The 23577-nt window shown below is 40.3% G+C and overlaps 1 protein-coding gene across 1 annotated transcript in view; it reads right to left on the bottom strand.

Annotated features, from left to right (window-relative positions):
* The window catches only part of DCAF5 (DDB1 and CUL4 associated factor 5), a 64182-nt gene that overhangs the window by 5457 nt on the left and 35148 nt on the right, over nucleotides 1-23577 (bottom strand). Inside the window, exons 6-7 of the mRNA XM_010007677.1 lie at nucleotides 14974-15040; nucleotides 2533-2660 (exon numbers count right to left, since the gene is read on the bottom strand). Of these exons, the coding sequence (XP_010005979.1) occupies nucleotides 2533-2660; nucleotides 14974-15040 (195 nt within the window). The remainder of the gene's footprint in view (nucleotides 1-2532; nucleotides 2661-14973; nucleotides 15041-23577) is intronic.

Raw genomic sequence — 23577 nt, 5'->3', positions numbered from 1 at the left:
TAGGCTTGAGATGAGTTAGCATCTCATTTGCAATCAGCATTAAAATAGCAAGTGTGCTAGCAGAAGCATGTGAAATTATTGAATGGTGTGTCTGTGTCACACCTTGATGCTAGTGCTGTCAATTCCTCCCTTCCAGAAACACTCCGTTTAGGCCAGCTAGTCGAAAAATTAAGGTCTCAGACAAACAACTGTTTGCGTCCACATTTTAAAATAATCAGAGTTTCCACAATCAAGGGAAGGGAATACTAGCTAATCACAATAAAGTCATCCATCTCCTATGACTTAATTTCAGACAGATTTTAAGACGACACTTGAAGGACAGTAAAAGGAAGGACACTTCTTAAGGAACTGATTAAAAAACACCTAACCAAACAAAACAAGACAACATTAAAAAATCTAAACACAATTTTTATTTCTATCTCTTTCTCTTGTCATCCCAACTTCTCTGAGCGAGCAAGCACATCAAGCATTTATATAGCAGAAAGAAAAAAGCCATACAAAGCAAGGACTTGCATTCCCAGCTGTTTTTAAATGCAGTAAATAGCCTTTCAGAACTGCTGGTGGTTTTTTTTCCTGTTTTACACTTAGTGGCAGTTACTAGCCTTCAGCCTATCTGCAGAAGTAGCTGGAATGAAGAAGAAACCACACTTGTGTGGTCACCTGTAAACTGCTGTTCACTAAGGTGGTACATTTAAAGCGTGAAGTCATGCAGATAAGACAAGATATGGGCCTTAGAGCAAACTCATTCCCAAACAAGGCACATTGCAAGGTTTAGACAAAACAACATACAACAAATGGGTAAGAAGTTCTGGCCCACTCATAAACTTGATACATTAAACACCTTTCCCCTAATTTGTTTGTAGCTCACAAGGCTTTCAGTTCCCTCAGAGCAGCTACACGAGTTCCATTGCACATACTGGGATACAACAGGCATTCTCTTCTAAGGAAGCATTCAAGCAGAGGTGTCTTTCCAAGAGTTACGCAACCTGTGACTGGGTCTTTAATCAAACTAACCTTTTAATCACTAGGCAAAACCCCCTCCTGCCAAAATCCTATCAGAAGTACATAAAAGCAACACAGGGGATGTTTATACCAATGCTAATCCAACAGTCTAAGCACACTCATGCAGGAAGGATTCATAGGATGAAGGGTCAGCAGATCTAAAATCCAAAAGGGAGATTTCAGCCTGTGTGAATCAAGTTTCCAAAGCAAAAAAAAAAAAACGCCTCTGGCAAAACCCTTGTTAAACACTGTCAGTTTGACTGCTTGGAAATTGAAAAATTGGTGACCTGCTACGACTGTTCAATGCACTTTTGTTCAACGCCTGTATTTGACAGATTTGTGATCAAACCTGTCAGAGGGACATAGATGAAGAGAAAAGTAGAAAAGCAAACTAAGGTACCAGCAGAAGACAGGAGAGAAGGAAAGCTGAACTACAATCAGAACGACAGTAGCTGTAATGCAAGTAATGATGCAGCTGGGCACTGGGCCACGGTCCCAGAGTTTTGGGCCATAAGCTGCAGACTGCTAAAACATTCCTTTGCCTGACAAGTTCATTCAGTCAACTTGTAGCTGACTAAAGCCTTTACTAATACTCAAACGACCTCATTTATAGCCACATGCAGGTAAGACTTCTATGAAGTCATTCAACATATAGTTAGAAGCAACATCAGCTCTCATCATCCAACTTAAAAATTAATTTTTTCTATATTCTTTCATCTTTTTGCTAGACCTTAACGATAGCAAATTTGAATGGCAGCAGAATGCAAAGTGAATTAGTGTAGCATAATCCTCCACCTTCCCACTCTCAATCTCTGCTGTTAGATATTGCAAAAAAGTTTCTGCCCTGCTCCCACAATATTGTCTGTCCTTCCTTAAGGAGAGAAAGTTTCACAACCTAAAGTTTCTTATCTCTCTACATTCCACATGAAAAGGCACACATTTTCTAAAAATACTGCATGCTGTTAGAAGATACAGAAAAAAGCATATCATGGAAGGTATTAAGAGTCCTGTATCCTCTGAAAGCCATGGAAAGGTATGTTGAAATGATTCAATAGAGAATTGCGTACAAAAATTATAGAAGGGCTCCTGAGGTCAAATACAGCTAGGTCAGGCTAGGCTAGGACTCAACAATACTCTTTGGAGAGATTTCTGCTACATTTTCACCCAAAGTATCAAAAGTCTTCGGTGATCACATGTTACAGCTGTGACCAAACTCGAGAAGGACTGTTTGCATGACACTTCAGTTATGTATGGACTGAAACTGGAAAAAAAATATTCCTTTTTCAAGTTACAAATCCAGAAAATTTAGGTCTTATATCTAAAACCTTGAAAATTTAATCAGAATTTAAAGTTGAAGTGTCTGGTTAAAAATTTGCATCAGTTTAGTTAGCAAATGAGACATACCACTGTAGAGAAGAGCAAGATTCTATGGAGAAGACAGGATAAGAGCAGAAAAGAATGACGCTGAGCAGAACAAAGCATTTCTTCCTGAAATATGGAAGGAATACACTTTCTGATCATTAATCTTACCTTTATAATCTTTTCAACACCAGAAGAACAAATCATGTAAGTGTGAGGATTAAACCGGACTTGATTTACAATCGACCGATGACCTTTCAAAACCATAAAAGCACCATTGACGACCCTGCCAATGCCACCTAGGGGAAAAAAAAAGCACACACTGAAATAAATAATTAAATTTTCATATTGCTTTCATTCATAATCATTCAAAGTTGTATTATATTTGACAATGCACTTCAGCTCTGTTTTGCAATATCTGAAGGGCTGCGTTGGCTGCAGAATTCCAATTTTATGAGCAATGCCCCTATGAAAAGCTGCAAGTTTGATGAAAAGCTGCAAGTTTGATGAAAAGCATCCTTCCTGCAAATTAGGTCTTGGAGGCTAGCTGTGGTTAAACTATCTAAATAAACAATGAAGAGTTTTGACCTAATATAACAAGTATGTGATTAAGAAGAACATTCATACTCACTGAAATCACCAGTGAAACCATAGTGCCTAAGGCATTACATGATTCACAGTTTGTAAAGCTGAAGCAGAGACAAATAAAGAGGTTGACTTTTTAAACAGTTATATTCTCTCTTTTTAAAAATGTATTTCTTAAATCAGCAAATCATTTCTGTCACAGTTGATTGTAGTCTGATGGGCAGGAATCTAAAGAAAGCAAATCTTCAAGGCTACTCACCTGAGTTAACTATATCACAGCTGGAACTAGTATAGTCTTCCCTAGACCAAGATCTGTAATAACTCTTATTTCTGTAAATGAAGCTTCAAGAGGGATCTGAAGTAACACATCTGACCAGTGGGTTATATAAGTTTTTGTCAAAAGGCATGAACATAGCTGAAGTGGAATGCTTTTGTGCTAACAGCACAACTCAAAACAGAAACCACAGAACTTTTCTACTTGGTCACTGACTTTTTCCATCTCTAAATACCAAAGTAAGAAATTGTGACACAGTATTTTTTTACATTTGTAGATTCACACAATTAAAACAAAAAATTTTTTAGAAAACATACCCATGTATCTGAATAAAAGAGTGTTAATCAACACACTATGATTACATCTTCAGTAAAAGAAATAAAAACTTTTAAAAGAAGTACAAACTGAAAACCATTTCACAGGAAAACAATCTTGCTATTTACGGAGGTCCTAAGCACACCTTACAGAAAGGTCCGATAATTTCATTAGCTTCTATGCTACATATAGTTGTATTAACACTAAACAAGTTAACTTCATGTGCCCCTTGCTGATGATATTTGCTGTCCTCCATTGCTCTCAACAGGAGTTCTTTCGGCTAAAATAGCTGCTGGTTTAAGCCTCAAGCCTGATGTTGAAAAACTTGTCTTCCAAAACAATCATGCAATACACATTTCTTAAACAAAAACTTGCATCAATGGTGAAGAGTACCAAAATAGAACAGACAAGGGGTGAGGGAGGAATAAAAAAGGAGAGAGGGGGGAATAAAAAAGGAGAGAGGGAAAGAAGGCATTATTCTATCATGTTCCATTAGTTAGGTTACATAAATTTCAAATAACTGCAGCTAGTGAGCTTGTGTCCAGCCTCTCTTCTCTTAGGAAAAGTACTCTATCCCTCCTACTTATTGTAACTACACTCTGAAGATCAGACTGATTTGTACACGGCATACAAACTGTGCTAAGGATTCTGAAATGGAGTCATCCAACTTCTAAAAATCCACAGACAGATCTTTTTACTGCTTCTGGAAAGTGTGGTGTTTGCACAAATCTATTTTTGTAGACCAAACTGCAGTCTCATGGCACTTGGGGATAGAAGATAACACGCCTTAAGAAGGGAAAAGAGATGGTGAGTTAACTCCATGGACCAAAACACATGGCCATTTTAAAGACTTTGTATATAGAATGAAGGCTCATTTAAAATTAAGAAAACTTGAAAAGGAGACTTTCACTCCAGGGAACTTCTAAATATGTACCAAGAAGTAACTGGTTGGAGAGCAAGTTAATCAAATGCCAAATTGGCCTCTTTTGATTTTCTTTTCCATTTTAAGAGATTCCTCATGTCCTTTCATTCTGCTCACCCTGCTAGACTTTCATGACCACATTTATGGCTGATGGCAAGTTGCCCTACTCCCACAGCATTCCTTCCAGCCAAATCACAGTTGTCAATTCAACTGCATCAATCAAACCAACAGAAGATGGTTACATGAAGTCCAGTTCTCAATGCATTTATCTTGACCTAGTAGAAAAATGTTCCAGGAAATTAGGCTTTGGAAATTAAGAGATAACTTGCTTATGAAATGTTTCCAAGTCTGTAAGTAATGCCCAACTATCCACAGACTCCAGCTGCCTGAATTCCATACAAAACAAGAAATATGCCCTACAAAACACAAAAGAGTCAGAGGTTAGAGAGACAATGAGCAAAGAAAGAATTATAATGGAGACAAAATAAAAATTTAGGGCACCAAAATTTTGGACTGCATTTCCAAGTAAGTCATTGGCCTTTTGTGATACTGTCAGCAGTGCGAACTAACCTGTGGTTATTTTCCTAGTAAAAGAGTTAAAACAGTTATTTAGTGCCAGAACTGTCTTCTGGCATTAAACTTGCAATGTTTATAAATACGCTAAGAATATTGGATGAAAAATGCACAGCATGCCATGTCTAGCTCTCCTTAAGCTGTAGTCAAATTTAGACACTGTCTTAAGCCCAGAAAGCCAACTGTATCCTGGGCTGCAATAAAAAAGTGTGGCCAGTAGGTCGAGGGAGGTGATTCTCCCCCTCTCTACTCCACTCTCGTGAGACCTCACCTTGAGTACTCAAGTTAAATTCTGGAGCCCCTAACACAGCAATGACATGGAGCTGTTGCAGTGAGTCCAGAGAAGGGCAACTGACACCAAAAATACTGAAAATGCAGAGGTCCTCAAGACCTTTCTCACCTCTGTCTTTACCACTACTGTTGGGTCCCAGGCCATAGGAAAAAAAATCCATGTTGACACAGACACCAACTTGCTGTAAGTGAAGGAACATTTGGTGTGTCAACAATTAGAGGAGCTTGACCTGTACAAACTGATGGGTCCAGATACCATCCACCCAAGGGTGCTGACAGAACTGGCTGATGTCATTGCAAAGCTGATGCAGGGTGAGCAGTGGACATCACCTATCTGGACTTCTCCAAGGCTTCTGATATGGTCTCCCACAGCCTCCTTCTAGAGAAACTGACTTGCTATGGTCTTGACAAGTGTTCTGTGCAGTGGGTGGGGAATTGGCTGATGGACCATACCCAGAGGGTGATAGTCAATGGTTCTTCCTCAAACTGGCAACCAGTTACAAGTGGGGTCCCCCAGAGATCTATATTAGGCCCAATGCTGTTTAACATCTTCGTAAGTGACCTGGATGTTGGGATCAAGAGCACTCTGATGAAGTTTGCTGACAACACCAACATGAGTGGAGAGGCTGACACTCCAGAAGGGAGAGCCACCCTCCAGGATGACCTAGACACGTTGGAGGAGTGGGCTAGCAGGAACCTTATGAAGTTCAACAGGGAGAAGTGTAAGGTCTTGCACCTGGAAACACATAACCCAGGGGTGCAGTTCAAACTGGGATCCACCTGGCTGGAGAACAGCCCTGTGGAAAGGGACCTGGGTGTCTTGGTGGATAACAGGCTCAACATGAGTGACCAGTGTGCTGCAGCAGCAAAGAAAGCCAACAGAATGCTGGGCTGCATCAACCAGGGCATCACCAGCAGAGATCAAGAAGTCACCATCCAACTCTACTGGTGCTGGTCAGACCACACCTGGGGTATTGCATTCAGTTTTGGTCCTGCTCTACAAGAAGGATATAGACAGGCTGGAGAGGGTCCATATGAGGAGAGGCTAAGAAAACAGGGTTTGTTCAGTCTTGAAAAGAGAAGGCTTCAGGCAGACCTTATGACCATGTTCCAGTACTTACAGGGTGGTACCAAGGAGATGGAGACCCTGTTTACAAGGAGTCACATGAAAAAGACAAGGGGTCATGGGCACAAGTCGCTCCTGGGGAGATTCCGATTGGACAGAAGAGGAAAATTTTTCATCAAGAGGAAAAACAAACACTGGAATACTCTCCCAAAGGAAGTGGTAGATGACCCAACATTGGACAGTTTTAAGTCTCAGCTTGACAGGGTGCTGAGCCCTCTCATATAACTGTAGTAGTACTAGAAAGGTTGGACCAGATGATCCTTGAGGTCCCTTCCAACCTGGCATTCTCTGATTCTATGAAGTTCCCCAAATTCCTCTTAATCTGTTAACAGTAAAATCAGAAGAAGCATCATAGTAGAATATACTTCACTCTTCTTAGAATTAAGGTGAACATCCCTCTAAAGCCCCTTAAAACAACCACCCTGTTACATAAAAAGTCCTCTAGAAGCAGATTACTGCAATCACAAATCTTAGTAGTCAGCTTCTTCCAGTAGTACAAGAGGTTTTAATAATTTAAACCAAAAAGTATTGACAACAGCAATACTCTGATCATCTTTGTGTCAAATAGGCTACCTCATTTTCGGACAACCTCTTGCCTGGATGCAATGTTACTCTACCATTTCCTATGTGCTTAAGCTACGTTTCTAAGTGCCCAATGCAGAGCCATCTAGATCCTTATCCTAAAAGCAGTCTCTTCATTTTATAGCAGCTCAGCAAAGTTGGTATCATATTACACAAGGATCTGCATGGCAGACATATGCCTGTGTCCAGACTTGTCTGGAAACCCCCTGGTCTCCCAGCAGAGGCTTAGCTGCAGCCTTACATCTTCCAGCCACCTCACAGTGTGAGTTACATTTCCTCATGTCTGCTGCCCACAAAAAAAAAAAAAAAAAAAAAAAAAAAAAAAAAAAAGGTGCATCTGTACATTACGTGGAGGTTGACCATAAACCGATCAAATTCCTGAGGCCATCCTCCTTTTCTGTATGCAATATTTTGTTTCTTTTTGCTGTCTTCACTGAACTGCTATTTTTATTTGTATTGTTTCAGCAGAATTCACCTCTGCTATCCCAACAACACTCAGATTTGGTGAGATTTAGGGTTTTTTTTTAGGGGATGGTGGTGTTGTTTCTTTACTTTTAAATTTAGTGGTGTGCACAGGTCCTACAACTTGGGTAGCATGGCAGTTTTTATTTTCTTCGATAGTTACCTCATGTATAAGCAGAGTTTATACAGAAGCCATTAGCTTCCACACGTTATTAATAATATTTATAAAAGAAAGTCTTACAGTCTTCAGAGGGTCATTATGCCAATTTTAGAAGATTTCTAACTTCCTAACCTCTAACTTTTGGAAAGATGGGATGGAGATAAGCTAGCTGGTTTTGCAATACTATAAAAAATTGCTATGCTTTAAGACAGCTCAGTAGTAGTTTAGTGTGCTAGCTGTGCTGGTCAACGTTTTTTTGGCCTGCTTTTATTTGATAAAGAAAGTGAAATGTCCAGAAAACCCCTCTTCCTGTACAGCCAGCAAGTAAGTGCTCCAAAGAGGAGTAATACAAAGTCTCAACAAATTCTTTAAATAATATTCTACTATGATATCTGATCAGCTGGAAGAAATAACTTACAATAGGCTAATTGTGAAGTGTACGTTTTAAAAGCAATTTACCCCCTATATGTTTGACAAGACTACCATGGCAACACCAGGCACATATACAAGCTCTGATACAGACAGAAGGAAGGAATAACATAATGCTTTGAAGTGGTAGATGTCTGCTAAGCTGCTAAAGTGTTTACTTCTTGGTTTGCTTTATTGCTTTATGTTTTAAGTATTATGCAAATTAAACAATTGTTTATTATGCAATTTTTAAAAGTTATGCAAATGAGTTGACATTTCATGTAGTGAGAACATGCTGGATGAAACATACCAACAAATTTTAAATACCACTACTAAACCTTAATGAAGGAGAGGGAGATACTTTGACAGCAATCTGTCTTCCCATGCACAAGTTCAACAACACATAGCAGTGTTTAAAAAAAACAGAAGCATGAATTATTTGAAGGATAAGGAAAAAAGGGAAGTGACAGACTACTCTGAAAGCGCCCTAGTGCTGAAATCCTTTAAGAATGTAGAACAGCCTCTAAACTAATGGAAGCTGCATTGCTCCAAATTTTTTTTTTAAACTGTCAAAGCATCAGAGACCTTGCTGGGATAAGGAATGATCCTCCACTGGCTCTGTAACAGAGGAATTAAATGACCTCATTAAGAAGAAGTCCTTTTTCAGTGTCCTAGAGACAAAGTAGTCCCACTGGTTGTTCATATAAGGTAGAAAGACATTCCACAGACTAAAGCATAACTTCAATACAAACCCTGTGAATTACTCAAAGTGCTGAAAACTCCTGAGAAGAACCAGATATTTGCAGCTGCTGCCAGTGTGCCACAGCATACCATTCCACTGTAGTACTTGGCACTGGAGTAGCTTGTTTAAAATTAATTTAGTTTTTATTAATAATAATCCACATTTAGACCGTAGGCCACAGCCCTGCATTTAAATCCTATAAGGTCATGATGCGCTAATGGAAGAGAGATACCATAGTTTGGGAAACAAATGAACAGCTCAATGCAAGCAAATGTGCACAGCATATGGGGCTTCTACCTTCAGTGCAGCAGATCCTGCTTAGACCCCTTAAAAAGCCTCTCTCTGGTCACTCACACACCTGTATTTGTGCGTATGCATTCGTTCAATGAGTGCCAGCAAATGGCTTTGCTCCTCAGACTTGTCTGTAGGGAAGCTAGATTTAAACACTAGCACCTTGCCCAGACAGCGCAGGACCCTGCAACATCCCTTCCAGTGGGATCAGCAATCTGATTCCAGCTCTGGCAGCAGCCAGAGCAACTTCCAAGTTTCCCAGCAGCACAGGAAAAACTGACCTGGGTCACATAAAATATGGGGTGAAAACAGTAAGAGCTGGCAAAGTTCCTTCCTCCTTCCGGCATGGTTAAGATGAGACAGTTTGGAGGAGGCACCAGAGGACTCCAGCTCAGTACATCTGCTACTACAAGAGAAAGCACAATCTGCCCATAAGAAACCAGCTCCACTTCCATCTGCAGACTGCTTCCTTCATCAGCTTTGAACCCACCCTTCACCTTCTAGGCCAGGTGAACAGATCAGTGTGCTCTTGAAGAGCTTTAGGGTAAGCACAGGGAGCAGTGGGCTGGCCTCAGCACCTGTCTCAGGTAACCTGCTCTTCCAGGCAATCACCCACTTAGCCTAACCTAGGCCTAGAACCACCCCTGTGGTGCTCTTGTACCTCTGCAGAGGTTCCAAAAGCCAGTAAAAAAAATAATATTTGAACATCTAAAGAACATGTGGAAAGTTGTAGTGGTAGTGACTATTTCTCCCTTCTTTTGTTGCTGCAAAATATCTGCCGTATCTATCTACACCTTATCTGTACCAGTCCTCCCACAGTTGTTATCACCAGTAGAGCTTAACAACAATACGAAAGCTAAGACAAAATTACTGCAGAAATAAACTCTGGCACACCCCTTCCATTCTGTCCCTTCTCCTGGTCTGAGAGAGATTGCTCTTTGGGTGCGTTTAACTGCACAGATCGCAATGCTTTTTACAATGGTACTGAAATCATGGAAGCTACCACCACCAACTATGCTTTCTTAACATAAAGGGAATAACAGAATGTTAGGGGTTCGAAGGGACCTCTGGAAAGCACTGGGTTCAACCCCCCTGCCAGGGCAAGACCACCACAGAATCTAGGGCAGGTCACTCAGAAATGCATCCAGATGGGTCCTGAAAGTTTCCAAAGGAGACTTCACAGCCTCTATGGTCAGCCTGTTCAGTGCTCTGTAATCCTTGCAGTAAAGAAGTTCTTCCTCATGTTGAGGTGGAACCTCCTGTGCTCCAGCTGGCATCCCTTGCCCCTCATCTTATCACAGAGCACAACTGAAAAGAGATTGGCCCATCCTTCTTGACACCCACTCATTAGATATTTATATACATCCATAAGATCCCTCTCGGTCTTCCCTAGACTAAACAGTCCCAGGCCTCTCAGCCTTTCCTCATAAGGCAAGTGTTCCAATCCCTTAATCATCCTCGTATCTGTCCACTGGACGTCCTCAAGTAAATCCCTGTCCCTCTTCAACTGGGGAGCCCAGAACTGGACACAATACTCCAGTTGGGGTCTCACTAGGGAGAGTACAGAGGGAGGAGAACCTCCCCCAACCTGCTGGACATAATCTTCTCAATGCACCCCAGGATACCACTGGCCTTCTAGGCCACAAAGGCACATTGCTGCCCTATGGATAACTTGTTGGCTACCTGGACTCCAAGGTCCATAAAATAAGTGAAATTATCACACAACTGATAGCTGTTGTTGAAAATGGGGGTGTGAAAACTGCTTGCCTGTGTATTTATTTTGTACTGGTAGCTGCAAATACATTCAATAAAGAGGAAGGAGCTTTGGTACAATCAGCTGGCTTGCTGTTGGGGACTAAGGCTTCTTCAGACCCACCTAGCATTCAGTTTTACCTTCAGCTTTCTAATCTGAATTCGATACCAGACCTGCTAAGGCCAGTGAGAGAAACACTCATGGATTCCAAATCATCTTCTGCTTGGCTACAGCACTACAAAGCACTCAACACTGCCTTTTTTTTTTTTTTTTCTGATAGAAGTAATCTAGCCAGGACATTTCTGCAGGTTTCTGGTATTACAGTCCACATGAGGTGGAAACCAGCCTAAAATCCATTGAATACGAGAACTTCTTCCACACTGCCCCACCACTTACTTGCTGTGATAATCTGTTAAACTGCTCCATGGGCACACTGAAGAGACAAACTACAGGCCTACAAGTAAATAGTTTAGATCCCTAGACCATGCCTTAGAAAATTCAGTTTTAAAAAAATTACAAACCTTCCAGAACATGCTCTCTCCATTAGACCAGATGGTTTTCCCCACCCCAGCCAAACTGGTGAATATATATATGCATACATGTGCAATGCATACGCATCTATAAAAATCTCAAAAATAGCTAAAGACATTAAGAAACAATCATCTATTATTCATCTTCACTTATCAGCCTGGAATTTTGAGAGTTTAAACCACAAGCTGTCTCCAAAGAGATAACCCTGCTCAAATGTTGTGAAAAGATCTGTTACTGAATTCTTCAAGCCTGAAGAGGTGTCTGCATTTACAATGAACAAGGAAAAAAAAAAAGGGAAAAGAAAAATTGCATTAGTTCTGCTGAAAATTGCTGCAATTAGTTTAGTAACTGGACCACAGTGACAGGCACCTCCCTGCTAGCAGTTATAGTCACAGACATCATTAAAAAAAGAGGTTTTGAAATGCAGTTTGCCGTTCTGATTTAGTGAAGCTTCTCAGAAGTCTGGTGACAGCCTGCTCACGTAAATGGAAGGATTCCCAACTGTCTTCTCATCATACATAAATATCATATCCCTCACATAGCATCTTCAAGCAATATTTCAAAAGCGAGAGACAAGCTCTGAGTTGCAAAGATGATTCAGAGTAGTGGGTGAGGAATGTAAATTCCATTTTTGCAAAACATTTGGTCTACTAAGCCCTTTATTACCCCACAAGACAGGTTCTGTCTCGAACAGGGATTCTTTACCAGCTAAGAGACCATGCTTATGGGAGTTGGGTTTAAATACTGCCTGAAGTGCTTATATGCTAACAGTCTTGCTAGGCAGATCACAGAGCTGATGTCTCTTCTCACTTCTCGTTTGCATTGGAGTAATGTAAAAGCTGTGGAAACCCAGGATTGCTTTTCTTCTGACAGACTAATGTATTAATACTGCTAGAAACCATACCTCTGAAGAAAACTGGGATATATACTTGAAAGAGGAAACAGGCTAACAAATTTACCAATCTGTAATTACTTCTGAAGTACGGTAGAAAGCTGGGTAGTACTTGGATGGAGAAGAAAGTGGAAAAATGAGCAAACTATCCCACCTTCAAGAAAGGGAAAAAGGTGGTAAAAAAGCAACCAACCTGGCACAGGAAATCCTGGCCTATTCAGAATAATCTAAGATTGTGGAGGGAGACAGACAATAAAATTCCTCAACAGAATACATTCCTAAGTAATTTAGTAAATATCTTTTTTCATAAACTTTCCCACCCAGAAGTAAATCCTATCTAATAACTGGACCAAATAAAACAACTAGCAGAGTTTCCAGCTGAGGGAGAATGACTTGACGCAACCAGCTGACAGGACACCTCTAAATTATTATCATTTTCAAAAAAACGCAGAATTTGTTCAATTTTCCTGGAAAAAGACCAACACAGGTAACTGCATTCTTCCAACATGAAATATGTTTGCAATTGTCTGACTGGTGGGTTTCTTTCCACTTTCCCTCATCTTCTCTTTAGCAATGTTGCTAACTATTAGGTAGCTAGTGCTTGCTGCACCTGTACGGAAGCAAAGTTTAGTTCAGAGGTGCTGTTAAGGATGCAGCTCTGTAAAAAGTTTTAGGCTTGCAAAAAAGTTGCTGTTTACAAACCGATAATATAATTTAAGGTAGCAATACCATAAATATTTATAGCAACACAATGTCTGAATTCAAACCAAAGGTAGAAATCAATTCAAGAGACATTTTCATTTAAAATACCAATGACCAATACAAGTTCACTACATCACCCTCCCTAGTTTGTACAATATTTTAAATGAAAGACCACATCCCAAACCTCTCAGACCACAGACCCAAAGGCATAAGTCACCACATCCCTGCAGCAAGACTCTTTCTCCAAGAATGAAGTACAAGCAACCTCTCCAGCTGAATAATTATTCTGAACCACAGGAAGAGATTCAAGAAATTATATTTCATCACATTCAAAACAAGTACAACCATCCATGAAGGGCTGAATGAACAAAAAAAGCTTCAATAAGGTTATCACAGATGATTTGGATGGCTGATGATTTATGTGCCACAGAAGTCAAACCTTTAGGTCTAACAAACAAAGCTCATTAGCTTTGCTAAAATATTTCAACAAGAAAACTCCTTATGTTACAAGAGCCGAAGACATACACCTTCCTACTACAGGATCTTCTGAGCCATTAAGCAACCACTGAAGGCAATTGACATTAAGTAAGTAATTTTGTAACTGAAATGTTGCAAGTGTATGGACACCCTTCCTCATATTACAAGAATAAGAAACAAAAAAGCTGACCAAAAACATGTCTAACACTATTTTATGGTAACTTTAGCTATCACGCTTTGTGCAGAGGTCCCAAATAAAAAGTTTGTCAACTGCAGCTACCAGGGAAAAAAACCTTTAAGAGCATCACAACAAGATAAACACAAAATCCCCAAACCAGAATTTACAAATGGAGTCACAAGTATAGTAACATGCATAAAATGGAAGCCCTACAGTCCACACATTGCAACTTATAGGTAAGTAACTAATTTAAATTTATGTAATCTTCGTTTTAACTAAGAGGAAATTCTGTACGTAGCAGTAAAACAGTGTCAAATGTAAAAGGAAACCATACCAACTAAAAGGAAAGCAGGCAGAAGTCTCTATAGACCCTATACAAAGACAGAAGGCCAAGGAACTGGTATTTTTAGCAGGACCATCTTTAGGACTTCTGGACTGCAACATGAACTGTTGGTTAAGTAAACAATCCAAAATTAGAACAGTATTTTCCTCAAAAATGTGCTGTTATCCAAACCTCTAAGAAGCTAGTCATCCTCTCAGCTGTGGATTACACAGCAGTGATGAACAGCCTTCGAATATGAAAATATTTTCATTTAACCTCCAACACAGCTTGTAATTTGCTCTCACTATTGCTAAAGCACCTGAGACCACAGGATAGCACTCACTTGCACTTAATATCACTAGAATATAGTTTAAACTGCCAGAGCTGTTAAAAATAGAAGCAGTAGTACACTTTTCTAAAGTCTTGAGTCTGTCATTCGAGATTCAACAACCTTCTAGAGGAGCACAGTGATTTATTTCAACAAAGGAGACATGCTGACATTGTATGGCTTAGAGATAACAGTGTATGATGTTATATTGCCAAACTCTACACAACACCAGATGGTATCAAATTAGGCACTGACCAGCTGTGGCATCTGCAACACAACTGTTACACCCTCCAGCAGTACTTCTTTTCTTGATTTAAAGAATACCTCTCTCCTTTACTTTCACACAGAACTGAGATAGTGCTACTTGCTTAGAATGTCTGCCCCAGCACCGGGAAGGGTCAGAAATGAGTCAAAAGTGGTCATTTCCACCTGCTGATAGTGCTCTTCCACCCAGAAAGTAAAGAGCGTAACTGCTCTGCATTAGATATCAGTGGGAGGGCTTTGGTGTAAGAGGAAAGAAAGAGAGGAAGAGGCCAATGAACTGGAGATGTAATGAGGAACCTGCAAACCCAGTACTATTTTATGCTGAAAATTTAATTATGAGATGAAATTTCTTAGTAACAGATCATAAGTTTTTCAGTGAACTGTTGTTAGTCAGTTGTCTCCTCTCCCCCAAATTCCAAACCAACAAAACTTACCTGCTTCTGGATCTGGGGGAATCCTCCACATGTACAAATTGAAGTCATCAGAGCCCGAAAGAATGTACTGTTAGGAATAAAAACAAAACAAGTTCAACCACAAAGTATCACCTGAATTACGCTGTCTTACTGTTGATCTAGTTTCCCCAAACCAAAAATAAGAAAAAAAAAAATAATATATTTTTTTGCACCTTGCTGTTCAACTTACCCTTAAATGGGGGTGAGATACCAGAACAAAAATATTGTGTGCACATAAAGAGATCAAAATTCAAAAGTGTGCTTCATGTACCTAATGCCTACTGCCTAGAGTGTATGTTTTCTTTGCTAAACAAGGCTATGGATTTAGGTGCCTTTAATACAAGTGTGTCTAGATCAACCCCCCATATCATCTCACAGTCTGTAACTCTGGTCTTTTTTTTTTTTATGTCAAAGTCTTTCATCCTTTTTTCTCATTTCCTGAACTACCAAGGAAAATTCCATCACATACCTAAGAAGAGAATTTGCATGTCCATTACACATAAGCACAACATGTCCCTGCTCATGGCAGGGGGGTTGAAACTGTATGATCTTTACGGTCCCAACCCAAATCATCCTATGATTCTGTGCCTGACTCATCAACTCAACTGGAAACCATCAAAGGTCAGCCACTGTGGATAATTTTGAACACTGAACAAACCCAAAGCTACACATTCACTGTCAGCAAGTCTCAAGTGGTTTATAAAAGCACATTTATAACACCGTTAATTTTTTCCTTGGTTATAGTTACCCTGAAGAGATGAAGGCTGCCCTTTCTCTACACTGCATGAATGATAAGCAATCTCTTTATTGTACAGAAGTTTAGGCAGCATGCAATTTGATGTAGCTTAATGTAATACAAGCATGCACTGGAATGACAGGTGACATTTGACACGGTAAAAAGCTTACGCCTCTCAGTTATGAGTGGCCACAAACTGTGCCTTGTCTCCAAATATCTCTTCTCCAACAAACTGTACTCCCTGACATTTATTTCTCTTCCAAATTAAAGATGAGATGACACTTAGTGGAACCAAGGGAAGATTCCAGTTCCAGTTATATTGGTGTAGACAGTGTAAATCTCCAGCCCTCAACTGACTTAAGGCTTCTGCTTAATCAATACAGTCCAGAAGTTGGGTTTTTCATTTCATTATAATCATTGGGGTAGAGAAAAGGGAGAAAAAGAAAGAAACAGAGCAAGTCTGTCCCTTTCCTAACCTTTGACATGAGACAAATTCTGTTTTGTTTGGCTAAAATATAACTGCTTTTTGTGCTTCATTCCCCAGGGATACATAGACTCCTTAGGAAGGGTAACATCAAGCAGTGAGAAGTCTTGGAACAGCACAGAACTGAGAAACAACTAAACAAAAAATACACACTAACAAAGAGAAAACTGCTAAAAATTTGCATATATTCTGTCTGCAATGCTAATTACATTTGTGCAGTGTTTGAATGTTTCCAGCCACAAAAATGCAATAACCAACCACTAAAATCCCTTCTCTGGTCTCCTACTATTACAATCCAACCATTCTTTTTTTCCCTTATTATTAAGGATGTAGGATGTGAGTAAGCACTTACTAATGCAATGCTGCTTGTTTTCTGACAGATAAGAAGCACGGATGTGAGTAAGCACTTACTAATGCAATGCTTCTTTCTGACAGATAAGAAGCAGTGATGAAACAAAAGTTCCTTTAAAAACCTGTGCACACTAGTTCTGCATCACTCAGAGGCCCATCCTTTCCAAATCAGAAAGTTATTTCTGCTAGGCAACATGTTCAAGTACTTAGGCAGCTTTCCTCTGCCAAACTGACCTGATGGTGCCAGGAATACATGCTTCCCTTTCATTTGACTGCTCATAAATGTTAGCTCACAGCAACCTGAGCCACTGTGCCAAAACTACACAAATTAGGGCTCATGTAGGTAACCTCCCAACAATCAGAAAGAAAGCACCTCTGATATGTTTTGTTACAAAAGCAATGTTACAAGGAAAAAAAAAGTCTTGTTTAAAGATGTTGCCAATTGTTAGTATTTAGTACCAAATAATGTAGTTGAAGCAGCAGCTGGTTTACACCTGGAGAAAAACAAAAACTTCTAAAACAGAAAGCTCAGTTTCTTGAATTTACGACCATAACACACACACCCCTTTTTTTTTTTTTTTAATTTTAAACCAATCACACTGTAACAAATTCTCAATGAGAGTCATTTACCACTTTAAAACATAAATCAAACAGACCTACCAACAATGACAGGCCCCAAAGTGACAGATTTCAGATATCCTGCACCAGGCACACCACAGAAAAAACATGTAATGTGCACGCAGGGAACAAAGTGTCTGTGAGACTCCTCAAATCAGCTTCAAAACCAATTTGCAGAGGAACATACTGTATATCCTGTAAGACTCAATGGCCAGCTGCCTAGGAAATCTGGTGTATCCTCACTCACCAAACAAGAACACAGTACCTGCAAAGACCACTAGTCCAAGTATACTCAGCCTTGCTTTGGAGATAGCAAAATTTAGAGTGCCCTTGCAGGGATGTGGACTAGTGACAATTTGACTGCACTATGAAGAGTGTAACCAGGAGTTCAAGAAAAGTGATTACTCCCCTTACCCGGCACTTCTGAGGCCACACCTGGAGTATGGTTTCTGGTGTGGGCCCTCTGATACAAGAGTGACACTAATGATTTGAACAGAGAGTGGAGGAGGGCTGCTGGGGTTCAAGTCACATGACCTGTGAGGAAAAGCTAAGGGAATTAGCCTTATTTAGCCAGAAGACAAGAACATGAAGAGATGGAATGAACCTTAACAGTCTCCCACTGCCTGAAGAAATACAGAGCAGCTGGGGACAGACTTCTTCTCAGAGGCATGCAGTGGATGCTCAGGAAGCAATAAGTCACAGCAAGGGAAATTCCAGCTGAGCACATAGGAACTGTCTGTCCAGGAGGAGAATAACAAACACTAAAATTTGGCCCCAGGAAGATGGTGGAATCTCCATTCTTCCAAATCCAAAATTTACCTGGACAACTCCATGAGCAACCTGATCTGCCTTAGAAGATGCTCTACTCTGAGAAGCAACCTAAGATGGATGACCTCCAGAGCTCTCTTCTGCTTTATTTTTTTCAGAAGGGAAATAATTGTCTTGGTGGATTTGGACTGGTTTCTAGGTTGGGGGGTGGGAAGGGGAGAGGGCAGGATTGTTGGGCAGTGTCAGGAAAATGTCCACCTGAAACCTTTACACCCCATCACACATCACAGCCTCATGAAAACTTAAATGGGAAGACAAAATTAGGCCACACAGAGAGAGACATAACCTGCAGGTAAGCACATGGACTTGCATTAATGCAGGTGGTCACAATTTGGGGAATTTAAAGAAAGAAAGAAAGAAAGAAATCAGCAAAGTATCTTAAAGTACTTCACAGAATTGCAAAATGGCTGAGGCTGGAAGGGACCTCCTTATGTCATCTAGTTCCAACCAGCCTGCTCAAGCAGGGTCACCTACAGCTGACTGCCCAGGACCATGTCCACATGGAGTCTCAGTATCTCCAGCAGTCAATCCCACTATATCCAACTGACATTGTTCCTACCTACTTAAAAGCACTAAACAGTCCTTCACTTAATTATCACTTTCTAGCCTAATGACATTTGCACCAATCAAATACACTTGGCCAAAGTATCCTGGAGTAAATTAAGAGAAAGTAAGTAGGAATGAATAAAACACCTGTGTTGCAATTTATGTCTAGTCACATAACAAATCTCAGCTTGGGATCTCAGCTGTTCTGAAGAAGTGCTTACAGGTTTAATTTTGCAACTGAGGCAGCCAAAAACATTAACTGATTGAGTCATCTACAGAAGTTTGATGTTGTAAATAATGGGCTGCAAGTTTGTGCTGAATGGAGTTAAATCCACTTGGTGGCTGGTCACAAGGGGTGTTCCCCAGGGCTCAGTACTGGTGCCAGTTCTGTTTAATGTCTTTATCAATTATTTGGATGAGATTGAGTACATCCTCAGTAAGTTTGCAGATTACATCAAGCTGGGCAGGAACTAAGTTGATCAGCTTGAGGGTAGAAAGGTTCTGCAGTGGGATCCAGACAGGCTGGATTGATAGGCCAGGGCCAACTGTATGAGGTTCAATGAGGCCAAGTGCCAGGTTCTGCACCTGGGTCACAACAACACCATGCAATGCTACAGGCTTAGGAAAGGGTGGCTGGAGAGCTGCCCAGCAGAGAAAGACCTGGGGGTGTTTGCTGAACATGAGCCAGCAGTGTGCCCAGGTGGCTAAGAAGGCCAATGGCATCCTGGCCTGCATCAGGAATAGTGTGGTCAGCAGGACCAGGGAGGTGATTGTCCCCTTGTACTCAGCATTGGTGAGGCTGCACCTCAAATACTCTATTCAGTTTTGGGCCCCTTGCTACAAGGACACTGAGGTGCTGAAGCAACTCCAGAGAAGGGCAACAAAGCTGGTGAAGGGCCTACAGCACAAGTCCTACAAGGAGCAGCTGAGGGAGTGGGGGTTGTTTAGTCTGGAAAAAAGGAGGCTGAGAAACCTTATGCCTTCTGTGATTACCTAAAAGGAGGTTGTAGCAAGGTGGGGGTTGGACGTTTCTCCCAAGTAAGAAGTGATAGAACAAGAGGTAATGGCCTCAAGTTGTGCCAGAGGAAGTTTGCATTGGATATTAAGAACAATTTCTTTACTGAAAGTGTTAAGAGGCACTGAACAGGCTGTGCAGGGACATGGTCATCATTCCTGGAGGGATTTAAAAGACGTGTAGATGTGATGCTTAGGGGCATGGTTTAGTTGGCAGTGTGATGGGTTAATGGTTTGACTTGATGATCTTAAAGGTCTTTTCCAAACAAAACAATTCTATTATTCTGATTCTATAGATCACATTCCACACAATATCCAACTATTTGGTATTTCTGCCATTCCACTGCTATCACTGTAGCAGCCAGTATTTTCTTCCACTCTCCTTTCCAGTAAGGACACCTCTGGGGTACAATTTTTCCTGCTGGTCTCACAATATAGACTTGAATACCCAGATACATTCCTTTGTCCTTTTCTGCAAGACCAGGTGATATAGTTCTGAGAAGCAACATGGGTTTTCAGACAGAGACCAAGAGAATGCCAGAAGCATAACTTCATGACTGCAGCTATTGCAAGATGTGCCAGCTGAAGCTTCAAGAGCAGACTCCCAGGATGCTAAAACCAGAAACATGCCTCTTCCATGACATTTGAAAAAGTAACTCAATTCCAGTTAGTACCCTCTGCACAAGACAATGGGAGCCCAAGGCCTCTGACTTTACTAGGATGTTTACATGATTATCTATGAAAATTTTTCTCTGATGTATTTATTATTAGTATAACAATAAGCCAACAGTTTTCCAGACTAGTTGAAAGGTGGAGAAAAAGGATTGAGAAAATGCAAAAGTCAGTTCATACTACCAGAAAATTCAAAGTCCTAAGTTGCTATGAAGTGCACGAAGTTCTAGTTATTAAGGCTGAAATCCTGAGGGAATGGAGTAGACTTTTTGAAAAGAAGGAACAGAAAGGAAAGAAATGGAAGGGGTTGGGGTGTCATGCTGCATATGCTTAAGACTCCATGCTAATTGTGGCCAATGATTTTTGGTCTTGAGGGGATGTGCAAAATGTAATTCCTAGAACAGTACACCTTCTACTCACTCACTGCTAGAACAAAAGCCTAGACAATCAAATCTCAGAGGCAAGCTAGTGAGAGGCCAAACCATCCACATTCGCAGAGACAAGCACACAGCTAAGACAGCCTGCACCTCCCCTCCTCTTGCACTCCCTACCCTGCCCCTCCCCACAAAAGACAAACTCCAAGCAAAACATAACCCCAAGAACCAGTGCAGTGCTGAATTCAGAATCAGACCAGACACTGCACAGGGTGGTCAGATGTCTGAAGGGAGAGACCAGTATTAAAACCACCTGTTTGACTGTCTGCATTTTTGCTCTTGTATCTGAACAGGACTTTGAAAATCAACATTCACGATAGTCACAAGAACATGAGATTAGACATGAAAACAGTTGCTAAGAATTAATATTGGTGTGTTTTTTTCAGAAGGGAAGAATCACCTTCTATGTCTAGCTGTTAGCAACAATGACAGGAAAAGGGTTCCAGATGACTACGAGCTGCTGATTCAGAAGTTTGCCTTAGAAGGAAGAAAACTCTCAGGCGTGGTTAGAGTCTGCTGCTGGAGAAAACACAAATTCAGTCTGAGCTTCAAGTACACATAAAATGATTAAAATGAACTACTAACAGGAATCTGGCTGAATTACTTCGGACTAGCACTCCCCACTCATTCCACTCTAACTCTTCTCATTTTCTCTCTCCTCACGGATATGACAGCAGTTGATATAAATAAAGGGAGATCTAATATGCTGCTGCTATAGTCTCATAACAGTAGCGTTAGCATTGCATTTTGCAGAGTACTACCACTCTGGGGAATTTATTTTTGTCCTTACCACTGCCAGTTTGAACATTTTCAAAATCCCACAAGCTATATTTCCTCAAGTGCTACTGAATGTAGACTATTTCAATAAAATGGTATTTTACAGCTTCTAATATCAACATTTCCTGTTTCCATAAAATTTCTTCTTACTTATGACCTACATCAGAGACATTTTTAAGCTCTTGACCCTAGACAAGGGATCAGCAGACACAGATCAGCAAGTCTTTTGAATGGTCCTACTAATATAGGGAAGAATGAGATGAACATAAGAGAATTTTTCTTAGAAGCACGAAACAAAAAAGCATCTTCACTTTATAATTATAAGTGGATGAATAAGCCATGGGTAATGGCATAGATAGGATAACCATTGGAAAAGTGATAGCTGCTAAGCTACTAACGGGCAAGTGCTTGTTAGAGAGACTCAAATTCCATGCTCCTGCATACAGGAGCTAACTTAGTAAAGTTAGCTTTACTTACAAGTCAACTCTGAAAGAGACTAAACTTCTTATATGTCAGTTCCCACTCACTTGAGCATGTCTGTCCTCTCCTCAGATGGGCCAATGAAACTTGGGGCAGAAAATTTCAGAGTAGACAGAATTTTTCTTGGGCTTTTAGCAAGCTGTCCTTTACCTTTTGAAATAACACAAAATTCACATGCTGGGGAAGACGCACAGAGGCATACAAATTTGATATAGTTCTGTTGGTGTTTTGTGCAGTTTCCTCTAGAGGCTGGATGTACAGCTCCTCAATATAATACCTGTAACGTAATGTCACTCATGGGTGGGGTACAGACTTTTGCTTTTTTTACTATGACAACAAATAAAAGAATCTGGTTTGGTGGCAGTCAGCTGGGCTGAAATCTTAAGTGCTCTTGAGCATATTGAGAAGAGCTCTGTGGTGCAATATGAACTGTGAAAGTCACAGTTTGACATGAAGCATCACTGAAGTTTGAAAAATATTGATTATTTGTCCAAAAGAGATTGAAATTCACAGCAATCAGCACTTTGGAGAAGGAATCAATTTACATGAAGAACATAAAAACTGTGTATTTTAACAGGCTTTCCAAAGGCACAGGGCTTATGTTATTTTTTTCTTTGTGGCATCTTTCTGTCTCCAATAACTTTTAAAGTCTAATGGCCAATTTCAAATTTAACATAGAACCTGAGGGTTCCAGAATTATGGACTGCCTACAGAGAGAAAGACCCTGAAAGTAGCCACTGAGAGCAAGGCAGTCCTATAATCACATATCGCTACTAAGTATCAGGAAAGCCAAATGGGAACTCACCCTTGAACAAAACAAAACCCCAGGGAAATCACCACAATCTGCTTCTCATGGGACTATTTCAAGGGGGATAAGAAAGCAAACTATAAATAAAAGCAAAAAGTAATAAAGTTCACCTCATATACATGTGTGCTTGTATAAAAAAATTGCAACCATCAACACAGAACTTGCTATACATTGCACAGTCTGAATGAAGATGTTAGAAATTAATTTTTTGGGGGTGTTTCTGGGCATTCTGTGATGCCAAGACTGGTCTACACATCTCCCTTATAAATGAGACTTCTCTTTTTTCCATTAAAAAGAAAAAAAAAAAAAAAAGACTGATACTTAACTTGCAATTTGAACATAATTTAGTGTTAAGTCTGCATTTCCTGCAGGTAGAAAATCCATAGATTTGTTTTCAAATAATCTTTCTATTGTTACAATACCAGAGGGGAAACAAGGTATGGACACATCTATGGAGAAGGAAAAAACTTCCTATTAAAAAAAAAAAAGCAAGCAACAAGAAGCAAACAAATAAGGAATCAGCAAGACAATACAGCTTGTTTGAGATAGGCAATTCCAGAAGAGTAAGAGAAAAAACAGGATCTCCCATAGAGCATTTCCTTTCTTTAAACAATTAAGAAACAAGCAACATCCAATTGGTTAAATATTTCCATCTCTCTGATTCCTGATACTTCTGTATAGCTGTTACCTTTATGCTGATGGATCTAGGCTTTATTTAGTATAGAGTTCCCACTGAACAGAGCTTGAAAAGCTGCTCTAGTAATCACCTGCTGACCTTCTCTGCAGGTATGCTCCTACCTAAACCTCACATGCCAGCATCAGTGCTTGTGACACAGCA

Source organism: Chaetura pelagica, unplaced genomic scaffold (assembly GCF_000747805.2).
Source record: "Chaetura pelagica isolate M959 unplaced genomic scaffold, ChaPel_1.0 scaffold70, whole genome shotgun sequence".
Classification (NCBI taxonomy): Eukaryota; Metazoa; Chordata; class Aves; order Apodiformes; family Apodidae; genus Chaetura; species Chaetura pelagica.
This window is presented reverse-complemented; position numbering and strand designations above follow the sequence as displayed.